This window comes from Gouania willdenowi, chromosome 7, assembly GCF_900634775.1.
Source record: "Gouania willdenowi chromosome 7, fGouWil2.1, whole genome shotgun sequence".
NCBI classification, from domain to species: domain Eukaryota; kingdom Metazoa; phylum Chordata; class Actinopteri; order Blenniiformes; family Gobiesocidae; genus Gouania; species Gouania willdenowi.
The window spans coordinates 809,298-821,528 of NC_041050.1; the positions used below are offsets into that span (position 1 = coordinate 809,298).

Here is a 12,231-nt window from a genome sequence, read left to right on the forward strand (position 1 = left end):
ATCCTCCGACCAATCACGACTAGACCGCAACCAGCCAATCACCAGTTGGTATTTTATTACAACCCAACACGTTTTTTTTGAAACAGCCAAACGTGGCGCATTCATTGCCGAGGATTCGAATCCCACTGATAGTGTTTATAGTTCATATGTATTTATATTAGTTTATATTCCCTCACAGAAAACTCGGAACTGTGGATTTTCTGACCTCCCACACGTGACAAAGGCTGCCTGATGTCGGAGCTCCCATTCGGTAACATGTAAAGAGTAAAAGCATTGTTAATGACAATAATTATTAGGAGAGAATATACAGTGTTTGCTAGGTTTACTGATATTGTGGAACACAATGATTTAATTTATTGTTTTCATGCCTTGGTCATGTTTTAATGCCTTACCACACATGTGGAGTAGATATTCTTTATTCATCCCGCAGTGGCGACATTTACTGAAAAAGTGTAACATAAAAACTACGGAAGGCAACACAGAAAAACCCATAAAAACGTGTCAAACTCCAGGCCCAGGGGCCAAAGCCGGCCCTTTACACCAGGGGTTCTCAACCTTGGGGTCGGAATCCCATTTGGGATCGTGAGACACTGGGAAGGGGTCGCCAGATGCCTTTAAGAAATGAAGAATATTTTCTGAACAATTTGAGCCAATTAAACATTTTTCTGCAACTATACCAAACTCATCATATTTTAACATTTTTCATCACTTTTTCTTGACATATTTTTGCTCTTTTTAATGTATTTTTGCTACATTACTCCCATTTCTGACACTTCTACATCACATCTCAATGACTTTTCTGCACATTTTTTCCACTTACAAGACATTTTCAGCACTTATAAACACTTTCCACCACTTTTCCACCAGACTGAAAACGCCCTCACTTTGTTGTTGTTCTTGTTGTGTACACTAGTTAAAATCACTACTCTGTTATTTATGAACGGATCTGACTGATATTTGGTAGCTATTATCTATGGGTGTGTACGCATCGATGCTCGGAGCCCGATTTTCGATTTGGGGCCACAAGAAAAAAAAAATAAATGAAGGTTCATTTCTCATTTATTTGCGAGTCATATACTACAACGATTGGTGGTACCGAATCATTAGCACATATAAATGGGGCCCATTACCCCGTACGTGTCATGGGGCCCCATTTTTCAAACGACTACTCCTCCGTTAGTTATCGTCAGATTGGAATACAGTTTGGTATAAATACACTAAGAAAGAATATGATGAGATACTCGGGGCCCTTTTTTTAACTGGGGCTCGGGGGCCCACCCCCCATTTCCAGTAATTTCCAGATTTATGGGAACATAGTTGTGTGATATATCGTTTCAAAGGTAATTCAATGTAAATTATGATTATGCCGTTTTTGTCAGTCAAATTATGCTACAGTTGGTGGTACTGAATCATTGACACATACCAATATATGAATGGGGCCCATTACTCCGTATGTGCCAAGGGGCCCCATTTTTCAAATGACTCTTTAAATTATTAATATTATTTATATTTTCCAGCATCGTGGTCAGTTGATCGTTTAGTCTCAAACATGTATCATTCACTTCATTGAACAACTCTTAGAACTGGCAGTAAGTGATCCCTTTAATCCACTGTCCCAAATAGAAACAATTGATGACGTTCACAGATTAGGTCGTTGGTTGATGTGTGGAAAGCAGCAGTGAAACAGCTGTGAAACACATGATCTTTGGAGGAAGCCGTGGATCTGCCTGAGGAAGAAAAACCAACACTCGACATCTGTGTGGAAAAGAGAACCCCCATTGGCCCCCATTGGTCTGGCAAGTGTGTTGGAACATTCTGCAGATATGTGGGAACAACCTCTCGTGGACCGATAGGAACACAGGACAACAGGTGATTTCTACCGTCAGGATTAATCAGAGCAACAGACTGATTATTAATGTGATCAGCTTCATCCATTCACCTCTGACCCCACAACATCTTACAGTATCCATCAATGCCTCAGCAAAAAGGATTACATATAATACTGTTTATTTTTTGTTTTTCATTTGTGTTTAATTTATGTATTTAATTACATTCATGTTTAAAGAAATCAATGCAAATTGTTCTACCTTTTGTGGCAGATTTATTTTCAAGATCCAGATATTAGGGATGTACAATAATTAATTATCTTACACATAATCAATTGACCGAGCATTGCTACATGCTAAGCTAACTCAAACTTGTGCAACCTATTGCTACATGCTAAGCTAACCCAAAAGTGTGGGACTGGCTGCTACATGCTAAGCTAAAAGAAATGTGTGGGACTCGTTGCTACATGCTAAGCTAACCCAAAAGTGTGGGACTGGCTGCTACATGCTAAGCTAAAAGAAATGTGTGGGACTCGTTGCTACATGCTAAGCTAACCCAAACATTTGGGACTCCTTACTACGTGGTAAACTAACCCAAACATGTGGGACTCTTTGCTACATGCTTAATTAATCCAAATGTATGTGACTCGTTGCTACGTGGTAAGCTAACTCAAACATTTGGGACTTGTTGCTATTAGCTAAGCTAACCCAAATGTGTGAAACTCGTTGCGACATGCTTAGCTAACCCAAACATGTCGCACTCGTTGCTAAGTGGTAAGCTAACCGAAACGTGTGGAACTAATTGCTATATGCTAACCTAGCCCAAATGTGTGAGACTCGTTGCTACACGCTAAGCTAACCCAAACCTTGTTTTTTCAGATGCCCTTTAGCTGCAGCAGCATGACATTGGCTTTTTTCTGCTTCTCGACCTCCAAGATCTTCTGTTTTTTCCAGAAGTTATGTAATCTTAGTCTCCCATAGAGAGGGTGGTGCATGTGCAGAACACAGTTTCTGGTTCCTGTCAAGCTAGTGTGCTACATGTACTATTAGCTCGATTTTTGATCACAGTTTTGATTGTATTAATCAAGCTAAAAATCTGATTCCAGCTGAACGAACCTGTTTACATACTTTTTAAAATCCAGTTCCTATTGGATGAAGACATTTCATCTGTTTTTTAAAGCTGTGTGTGATTGACAGCACACCACACTGCTGTCAGACCTCCGCAGTCTATAGTGTCATGACCTCACTGATCAACTTGATTGATCTGTAGTTGTTGCATATTTGGACATCACCCTTGTGCTTGGAAATGGAAATCATCTCACTTCTTCTTCTTGATCTCCGTGAACCAGATTTTGTGTCGACAAATGTAACAGAAACCAAAAGAACGGTAGAGATGCTCAGAGAGTGAGAAAGCAGATAAAGTTCATTTGTTAAGGTTTCATTTATTCAGACTACTGTTCCTTAGGAAATCCATTTTTATTTCCTGATACGTTTTGATATGTCAACTGACAGTCTTCGTCAGGCATCTGCTGATTGCTTTGATGTTTCCTTCGAAGTTTCATGTCAGGTATTAAAGTGGATTTCCTAAGAAATAAATGAAACCTTAACATATTATTCCAAAAATAATCTTACTGGAATTACTACAGTTGAGATTAGTTTAACAGTGTTGAACAGATGAGTTTTATACGTGTTATTCTACAAACTTTGAGAGGTGAGAGTGCTGCAGGTGAGGGAGATGGACATTTTCCTTTCTGTCGCTGCAGAGCCTGGAGGAACGTTTGTTACCATGGAGAACGCTCTAAAGGAAAAGGTCTGTGACATCCACCAGGACGTGGAAAGGATTCAGACGTGACCACGGTCAGTGTGATGATGAATGAAAGAAAGAAAGGAGTGAAAGAAGGTGGACGTAAAGGTTTGGATGCTTTCTGACTTGATCTAATAATCCACCCCCCACACTCACTCACTCTCTCTCTGAGTTCCAGCCCCTGAAGGTGTCATAATGTGTGCTCTCTCTCCCTCTCTCTCTCTCTCTCTCTCTCTCTCTCTCTCTCTCTCTACCACCGCCTTTCAGATCTTTAAAAGCTGCTGCTGTGCGTGTGTCTCCATCTCCATTCTTCTCCTCCACTGCAGGGGACTGAGCTTGAGGAAGACTGACGAAGACTACTGTACGGGAACGTGAAGAATACTGATCCTGAGCCAGAAAGGGGGGGACACATCCAGAAATAGCATCAGCCACATTAAACTGACAGAGGTACGGGGGGGAACCTCAGACCTGCTCAGGAACAGAAGATGCCTCTCCTCTATAACTTAGCGGCGGTGCTGGTACTGCTGGTCGCTCACTGCGGATCTTGGACCTGGGGGAGCCGTCTGGGCCCCTTCAAGGTCTGTCCCTCCTGCAAGGATCCGCTGGGGGTGGGTCGGCCCCCCAGGGACCACCACGGTGCCGGCAGCACCACGGCGCTGGCGCAGGGTGAGCCCTGCGGCATCTACACCCTGAGCTGTGGTCGGGGACTCCGCTGTATGCCCCCTCCCCGGGACCACAGCCCCCTGCAGGCTCTGCTACAGGGACGAGGGCTCTGCGCCAAGCACAGCAGGACTAGTCCCACGGAGAGGCCCCGCCCCACAGGTAAGACCTCACACTGATGGACACACGCACTGACATCCCCCCCCCCCGCTGTAGAACATGAGGCGCTGAGGAACAGCACATATCTAGACCCACATCAGGATCTGAACCCACAACACAGGTTAATCAGAGCCTGAGACACAGACCAATAGAATGATTCTTCTGTGTAGAAACAGGATGAATGTGAAGGAGTCACAGTGTCACCTACATCCTGAACATCCTGAACATCTGCTTTATGTGTCAGTGAACTCCCTCTACTGTTGGAACACAGGCACTGCACTGAACTCTGACAGAATGACGGACATTAGCTATGTTTAATCAGATTAAAAAGGCCTCTTTCAGATGTGTGTGTGTGAGTCGAATGTTTGCTTCACACGCTCTGAGGCGTTGATTCCTGACTCACTGTGACGTGTTGTCTCCCTCAGGTCCTCATCCCTCACACGGTGGTGACATTGAAAAAGTAAGTCAATTCTGTCTCTATGGTTTCAACCTTTGGATGTTAGAATGTGATCAGCATGAGATCACAGAGAGGATGATGGGTATGTCGTACGTTCAGCTGCATCCCATCCTGTGCGGTTTGAGGTGTTGCAGTGGCATGTACACACACACACACACACACACACTTCAGAGCCATGCATTATGGTGCATGATGTGTGCTGCTATGCGGCAGAACTAATTGAGCATGATGAGAATCAGGAAAGTTTGATCTCTGTCCTTCACTGAGCTGAAGGAGTGACTGAAACGTCTCAATTTGATCCACAAAGTGACATAAAATCCTGTTCAAACCATCACTGACCTGAAAAACTCAACAATTGTGTAACATACGTTATATAATGCTACACAATAGAGTGTGAGATCTGACAGGAACATAAACGCACAGATTTCTGTTTCTGCATCAGTGTTTAATCCTCTGTGATCCACATCAACGTGTGTGTGTGAGAATCTGATCTGAGCCAACCCCGTCACCTGAGGGCGAGCGAGCTCCTCTCTCTCCCTGACGTTTAAAGTCATCCTCTGTTTTTTTCAGGCACCGTGTCGTAGACTGCTGAACAGCGTCCTGATTGGTCTAGAGCTGACCCTGTTCCAGTCTGACAGAGACATCTATATCCCCAACTGTGACACACGTGGCTTCTACAGGAGAAAGCAGGTAAAACCTGCAATAGATAGGATAGTAGGATGTCCTTTGACACAAACGTATGAAAACTAGATCTGTTCCTCCACTTTTTTCAGGGCTTTTTCTAACAATCTATGCAGCGTCTGCTTCTTATTCCTTACAAATGTGGTCAGTTTTATGGCGTCTTCTCAGGTGAGGGATGAGAAAACTTGAGGAGATTTTTTCTTCGTTGGACAGTATTATCTTTGCATTCCAAGCTGTTTACCTCAAACACTGTGAAGGAACTCCATACCAGCGATGAGTCATGTTTCTGTCGTCACTCCTTGAGGATGACCTTCAGCATTCGAAGATGTAAACTTGTCTTGGTAAACGTATCATATGAAATGTAGGACTAGATCGCAGCCGGCTGAAGAGGAATTGGTTCAAATTAATGCAATAACACCATAAAGTAAAAAGTATTAGTGACGTCCCGATAAAATGGCGTTACTGTAAAGTTCCAGTCTTACACAGTGGAGTGATGTGTTTGTATCTACTAGTTTATGTTCATAGACTTTTCAAACATAGACCTGAATCATGGTCTTTCTTCAAATTCTGGCGATGGATTTTATGTTGGTCGTAATGGTTGATAATCAGAGGCTAGCGGCTAGGCTAATCGTGCTGTCTGTGTGTAATATTCAAATATTCTTTAATACCAAACCAAACGTCCCATACTGAAATGATAAATTGAATTTATAACTGACGAAATGAATCACAGCAATATATAATAAGAACTATATAAACAGAACTAAACCGTACGTAGTTTAGCACATATCAGTGCTTCCTTAGCAGAGGGGCGGGGCTGTGTTATCAGGTCAACATGTTGGTCAACCTTTAATATAAGCTTAAATTTCGTGTTAATGTGTCGTATTGATGATTAATGATGATTAACATCTTGTTCTCTCTCTGCCCAGTGTCGTTCCTCTAAAGGAATGCAGCGTGGCCACTGCTGGTGTGTAGATGAGTTTGGTACGCTGGTGCCTTCACGTGCCAGCGAGGATGGTTCTGTACCCTGTGACGGGGAGTAAGGACCCGTTGGTCCTGAGCCTGGAGCTGGTAGAGGAGGTGGAGCTGGAGGTGATGGAGGAGGAGCACAGGGGCAGAGGGTGTCTGACACCACGTGGACTGAAGGTAGCAGGGATGAACCACTCTGGATGGAAACCACTTCATGTTCTCTCTACAGTTCAGCAGCCTCGTCACTCCCTACAGTCCGTGTGTATCCCTCCACTCTGGCCCTGGCACATTTCTATCATTCCTGTTGACTTTAGGATAGCTGACACTGCCTGTGTTTGATCTCAGTGGCTGAAATACTGTTAAAGCAGGTGATTTAATGCAAACATCATCCCTGTCCTCCATCCCTCTCTCTCCAAAGATACACTCACTATCATCGTACAGTGCCATCTCAAGTCCACCCACTAACTCTGATGTTTTACATATCAAACATAGGCATGTTGGTTTATTATCATATCATGTACCACCAGTACAGCTCTTCTCTGCTCAAGCATTAGCTCCTGTTTTCAACTAAAAAAATCTGGTTAGTTCATTTCCAAACACTCAACTTGGCACATGACGAACCCCTGAGCACGTCCACCCTTTAGTCCCTGTTAAAACACTGAACCCATGTCATAAAACTTTACGTTTTGCACGACCACAAAGTACATAATTATATGCGTCTAAAGATTTATATGCATTCTGATTTGTGATGCAATAAAAATCGAAGATTTTCCTAAAACATTTTATAACAGTTACAGTAGGTCAGGGAGAACTTAGAAATAATACAGCATCTACATTAATATCGGTTCACTTGTTCCTGACTGAGTCCAAAGACACTACAGAGAAACAACCAGAGATTTAATAAAGTCTACATCCTTGAATTTGAATTGAATTCATTGATTATTTAAAGGGGACAATGCACATTAATGAACAGACATGCTGTAAATGATTTAGCCAAAAGAGGCTAGTTTTCATCTGGTGTCTCTGGTTAGATTTTAAAAGGCAACCCAGAGTGTAAAAGGTGTTAAAAACAGAGAGAATACAACATGACAAAAGAGAACAAGTAAGACAAATAACAATAATTACTGATAAAACAAAACACCAAGGCAGGATTAAACATCCACACAGTTTATTAGATAAATAGATTGATAGATCGATAGATAGATATTACAACACCGAAATATCAGTTCATTCACTTAATGGGACTGAGCTGCCATGCGAGGCGCTAGTCGACCATTAGGAGCAACGTAGGGTTCAGTGTCTTGCTCAGGGACACTTTGACAGGCATAGACTGGGATTGAACCCCCAACCTCTCAATCAGAGGACGCCCTCTACCACCTGACCCATGTAGTCCTGAGATCTTTAAAGAAAGTTCCTCACCTGTTCATGTCTTCAAGGCTTCAAGTCATTGATGTGTAGAACCAGAGGAGCCAATCAGGAGGAGGAGCCACAGTGATGCTGGTAGGACGAGACTCATACTGGCCACCTCCCATTTTTGGTCCTCTTCTTCACCCGCTAACCCACCAGACAGTAGAACTGTACAGCTGAGGGAACCCCGCCCACATACCAGTGTCAAAAATAATAATAATAATAATATAGTATTAATATTCAGTGTTTTTTTAGGGACATTCCAATACTGATTATTTTAAATCCAACAGCTTCATAAAGAGTGTTTGGGTCGATGCTCATTACACGTACAATACATCCTTACTATATATTTTCTGTGCATTAAACTCAACTCTGTTCAGAAGAAAAAATGATATGTGATGTAAAACATCTGGGGGGAGGGGCTAACTTTAACAGTACTATACCTTCATCTAACACATCCTTTCTTTTTCATTATTTATTTTGGAGTTTATATTTCCATCAAGTATCTTATCTGAGAATATAAAAGTATGTGAATATATGTGAGGTGGTGTAGTAGTGACTCTGGATGCTTCTGTTGACATTCTGGGTCTAAATGGCGTGCTAAGCTAATGCTAATCTGTTCATTGTTTGTGTGTGCGTTAGATTCTAAGTGGCGAGCACACCTGAAGCTTACGGCTGTTATCTCTTTTCAAAAAGTTGTAAGGCATATTTTTATACACATCGATATAATATTTTATATATGAACCGTTGGTTTATTTAACAAACTACAGTACAGTGCCATGTATTTTTATATTGTCAGCAGTTTCTTATTTAAATACTAAGGTTGTTTCGTTTGGTGCCATGAAGGCACTTTTATGGTAAAAGTCGTCACATTTCATCCTCTGAGCTCCATTCAACTGCTGTACGTCTTTCTCATGTTCAATCTTTCCTTTGATTTATGTTCTTTGTTTCTTTGAGAGCTGAGAATGTCTGTTTTACTGTCGTTCTCCGTCGACACATCATGATGTTAAATCTCAGATCAAAGTGGGAGAAACAGAGGATTTAAATGAGTCTTTGTTGGAGTGCTTCCCTCCGTCATAAAAACTGTGTGATTAGAGTTGCTCTGTTTGTGCCGATGTGTGTGTACCGTGATCAAAGGTCCACGCACAAACGGGCCTGTAAGATTTACCAATAGGAAAATAAACACAATGATAACAAAACTGGAGAATAAACATATATTAATAAAACTCCTGGACTTGTGTGTGTTTTTTAGGGCGATTGTTTCTGTTTCATAAACATTCTGTACACCAGGGGTGGCCATGTGTGGTCCTGGAGAGCTCCTGTCCTGCATGTTTATCAGGCTGTCTATACCATCATTACATTCAGGACTTTTGGACAAGGGACCAGACCTTAAACGTGCAGGACAGGAGCGCTCCAGGACCACACTTCTGCACCCTGGCTGTTCATTATAAATTAAAATGTACATGTCACATCATATACTATGTTATTACTTTATTATTCTACGACACAAATCTTGTGAATATTCAATTTTATAAACTGATTTACCTTTAATCGTTAATTTAACATCTTTAGTTTATTTTTTTATTTTTTATTTATTCAGTTTATTTCCGACATGGTTACATTCGCTTTTTTTTTTTTTTTTTTTTTTGTACATGCCGAAAAAGGAGACAAGAGAAGCAGTTTGCTTATCTGGGTCCCGTCCCCTGTTTTACCATCGCAAATTTACATGTTGTTCTGAACAGTCCTTTTTTGTGTTTTCTCATCTGTAGTCAGTGTTGTCTTGTTTTTATTCCTCCTCCTCTCTATCGTTGTTTGTGTTGGCCTTGTTCCCTGCCAGACGTTGTTAGCATTCCTCCAGTTCAAGAATAGTTCCTCTTTCGAAGGTGTTTGGAAGGTTTTTCCCTTTTCATCCATAATGTCACCACTCGGGAATGTCTCTTTTGGACACACAAGTTTGCAGCTTGTTTTGTCTCTACATCAAGGTTAATCCAGCTGTTGTTAGTTATATTGGCAGTGTTGTATTTTCCACTGTTAGATTTAACTTGTATAAACACATTATTATATCTTAGTTCATAAGCAATTTCATTGTACAGGAAAACGTGTTTCTAACTGCACATATGACAATAAACACTTTGAATTTAAATTTAATGTAATCCTTAATCACCCCACCACCTAGTAATTGAAATGAATAAATGACAGACCTTTTTTACTCTTGGTTTCCACATTTAATTCAGTCTCCGTAAAATAATCACAGTCTGAGTTTTGTTTCCAGTGTTTATATAGATCTGGGTCCATATCCATGATTACCATCAGTAATGTTGTTGTTTAGGTGGATCCTTCGTATTTTCTCAAGTCTTCCATCGTTTTGATGAGGATTGGTTTTCCGTTCTCTTCTCCCAGTGGTGTGATGTAAATCCTGCAGTTCCTTGTCCACGTCTTTAAAATCTTTCCTCCTTTTTTTATTTGGCGTGCCTTCCATGCGATGCTTGCATTTTTTTTGTCAGGCTTTCATTAATAAAAACCTTCGTTTCCTTCAGCTTTCTTCCTTGCTTCAGTAGTTCTCCTTTGAATTTCATATTCGTGAAGGTTATTTTTACAGCTCTGTTATCATTTTTCTTTGGCAGGAGTTGATGTTGTCAGGGTTCAGGACAATGTCCTTCGACTCCAGGTAGTCAATGACCTGTTGTTCAATCCATTTTGTTTCTTCGTCACTCGCGTAACTACTGGGTTTTATCTTTAGGCCTGTGATGATGACATCTTTCTCTCTTTCCTTTTGTTCCAACTCTTCAACCCTGGCGTTCAACAATTTTATCTCTTCAGCATTTCTTTCATTCTTTTCTTTCAGTACCTTTGCTTCGCTTTGTAGGTTTTCCAGTGAGTTTTCCAGCGTCTTTTCCAACGACTTTATCTCGGCAGATAGGTTTCGTAGACCCTTGCGTATCATCTCCTTGACCTCTTCCAAACCCGAATTGGGTTCTGAAGGGCCTCCCTGCGGTTTTTTCACCATTTTCCTTCAGTCTTGGGCCCAATTTTTCAGGCTGTAGCCAAGGTCGTGTTATCGGAGCGAATGAAAACACGTCTGCTCTCTCCAAAGACCAGAGAAAATAAAAATGACCAGAGAAAATAACATCTGAGTTTAAAAAAAAAAAAAAAAACTGAAAAACATCTAGGAATGGTAAAATAATAACAAAAATCCCAAGTCATAAATATGAGATACTACTTCATAATTAAAAAAAAACAACTTGGGAAAGTAAAATGGCAATGACAGTGCTAAAAAGATTGTTGTGCATGATGACGCTGAACTATAACAATAGCGGTGATTTTTGTGACTAAAAAATAAATGAAATATATATATAGACTATAAAGGTAAAGGTTGTATCTGGGTGAACAATGTAGGAGGTGTTCTTAGTGTAAGAATGATATGAATATATAAAAAACTGTTAATGAAAACCTGACTAAAAAAAACGCCAGCATTGCATGGAAGGCACGCCAAATAAAAAAAGGAGGAAAGATTCTAAAGACGTGGACGAAAAACTGCAGGATTTATATCACACCACTGGGAAAAGAGAACGGAAAACCAATCCTCATCAAAACGATGGAAGACTTGGGAAAATATGAAGGATCCATCTAAACAACAACATTACTGATGGTAATCATGGATATGGACCCAGATCTATATAAACACTGGAAACAAAACTCAGACTGTGATTATTTCATTGACACTGAATTCAATGTGGAAACCAAGATTAAAAAAGGTCTGTCATTTATTCATTTCAGTTGCTAGGTGGTGGGGTGATTAAGGATTACATTACTACCTTGCTTATGAACTAAGACATAGTAATGTGTTTATACAAGAAATGGTTAAATATAACAGTGGAAAATACTGCAAAACAAGCTGCAAACTTGTGTCCAAAAGAGACATGGAGTGGTGACGTCATGGATGAAAAGGGAAAAACCTTTCGAACAACTTCGAAAAAAGATGAACTTTTCTTGAACTGGAGGAATGCAAACAACGTCTGACAGGGAACAAGGCCAACACAAACAACAATAGAGAGGAGGAGGAATTAAAAAAAAAAAAAAAAAGACAACACTGACTACAGATGAGAATGAATCCTACACAAAAAGGACTGTTCAGAACAACCTAAGAATGTTTGACCAGAGAGACATGTAAACCCATGTTAATTTTTGATGTACAAAACAGGGGACGGGACCTAGATAAGCAAACTGCTTCTCTCGACTCCTTTTTCGGCATGTACAAAAAAAAGAAAAAA

The 12,231-nt window shown here is 40.7% G+C and overlaps 1 protein-coding gene across 2 annotated transcripts; it reads left to right on the forward strand.

The window, feature by feature from the left end:
- Positions 1-174: 174 nt before the first annotated feature.
- On the forward strand, positions 175-9,159 carry igfbp6b (insulin-like growth factor binding protein 6b). Of its 2 annotated transcripts, XM_028453006.1 has the most exons (7): positions 175-250; positions 1,646-1,869; positions 3,590-3,738; positions 3,957-4,452; positions 4,875-4,909; positions 5,477-5,596; positions 6,514-9,159. In XM_028453006.1, the coding sequence occupies exons 4-7, from the start codon at positions 4,116-4,118 to the stop codon at positions 6,625-6,627; spliced, it is 606 nt and encodes a 201-aa protein (XP_028308807.1). In that variant the 5' UTR covers positions 175-250; positions 1,646-1,869; positions 3,590-3,738; positions 3,957-4,115; the 3' UTR covers positions 6,628-9,159. The 2 variants fall into 2 exon arrangements, with proteins under 2 accessions (XP_028308807.1, XP_028308806.1); XM_028453005.1 differs by lacking the exons at positions 175-250; positions 1,646-1,869; positions 3,590-3,738 and having other exon boundaries at positions 3,906-4,452.
- Positions 9,160-12,231: the final 3,072 nt, after the last annotated feature.

Excerpts from the sequence above, each read along its gene's own strand:
- igfbp6b (XM_028453006.1), top strand. The coding sequence starts at position 4,116 with ATGCCTCTCCTCTATAACTTAGCGGCGGTGCTGGTACTGCTGGTCGCT. Across the intron at positions 4,453-4,874 it reads GGAGAGGCCCCGCCCCACAG|GTCCTCATCCCTCACACGGT; the intron begins GTAAGACCTCAC and ends TGTCTCCCTCAG. Across the intron at positions 4,910-5,476 it reads ACGGTGGTGACATTGAAAAA|GCACCGTGTCGTAGACTGCT; the intron begins GTAAGTCAATTC and ends TGTTTTTTTCAG.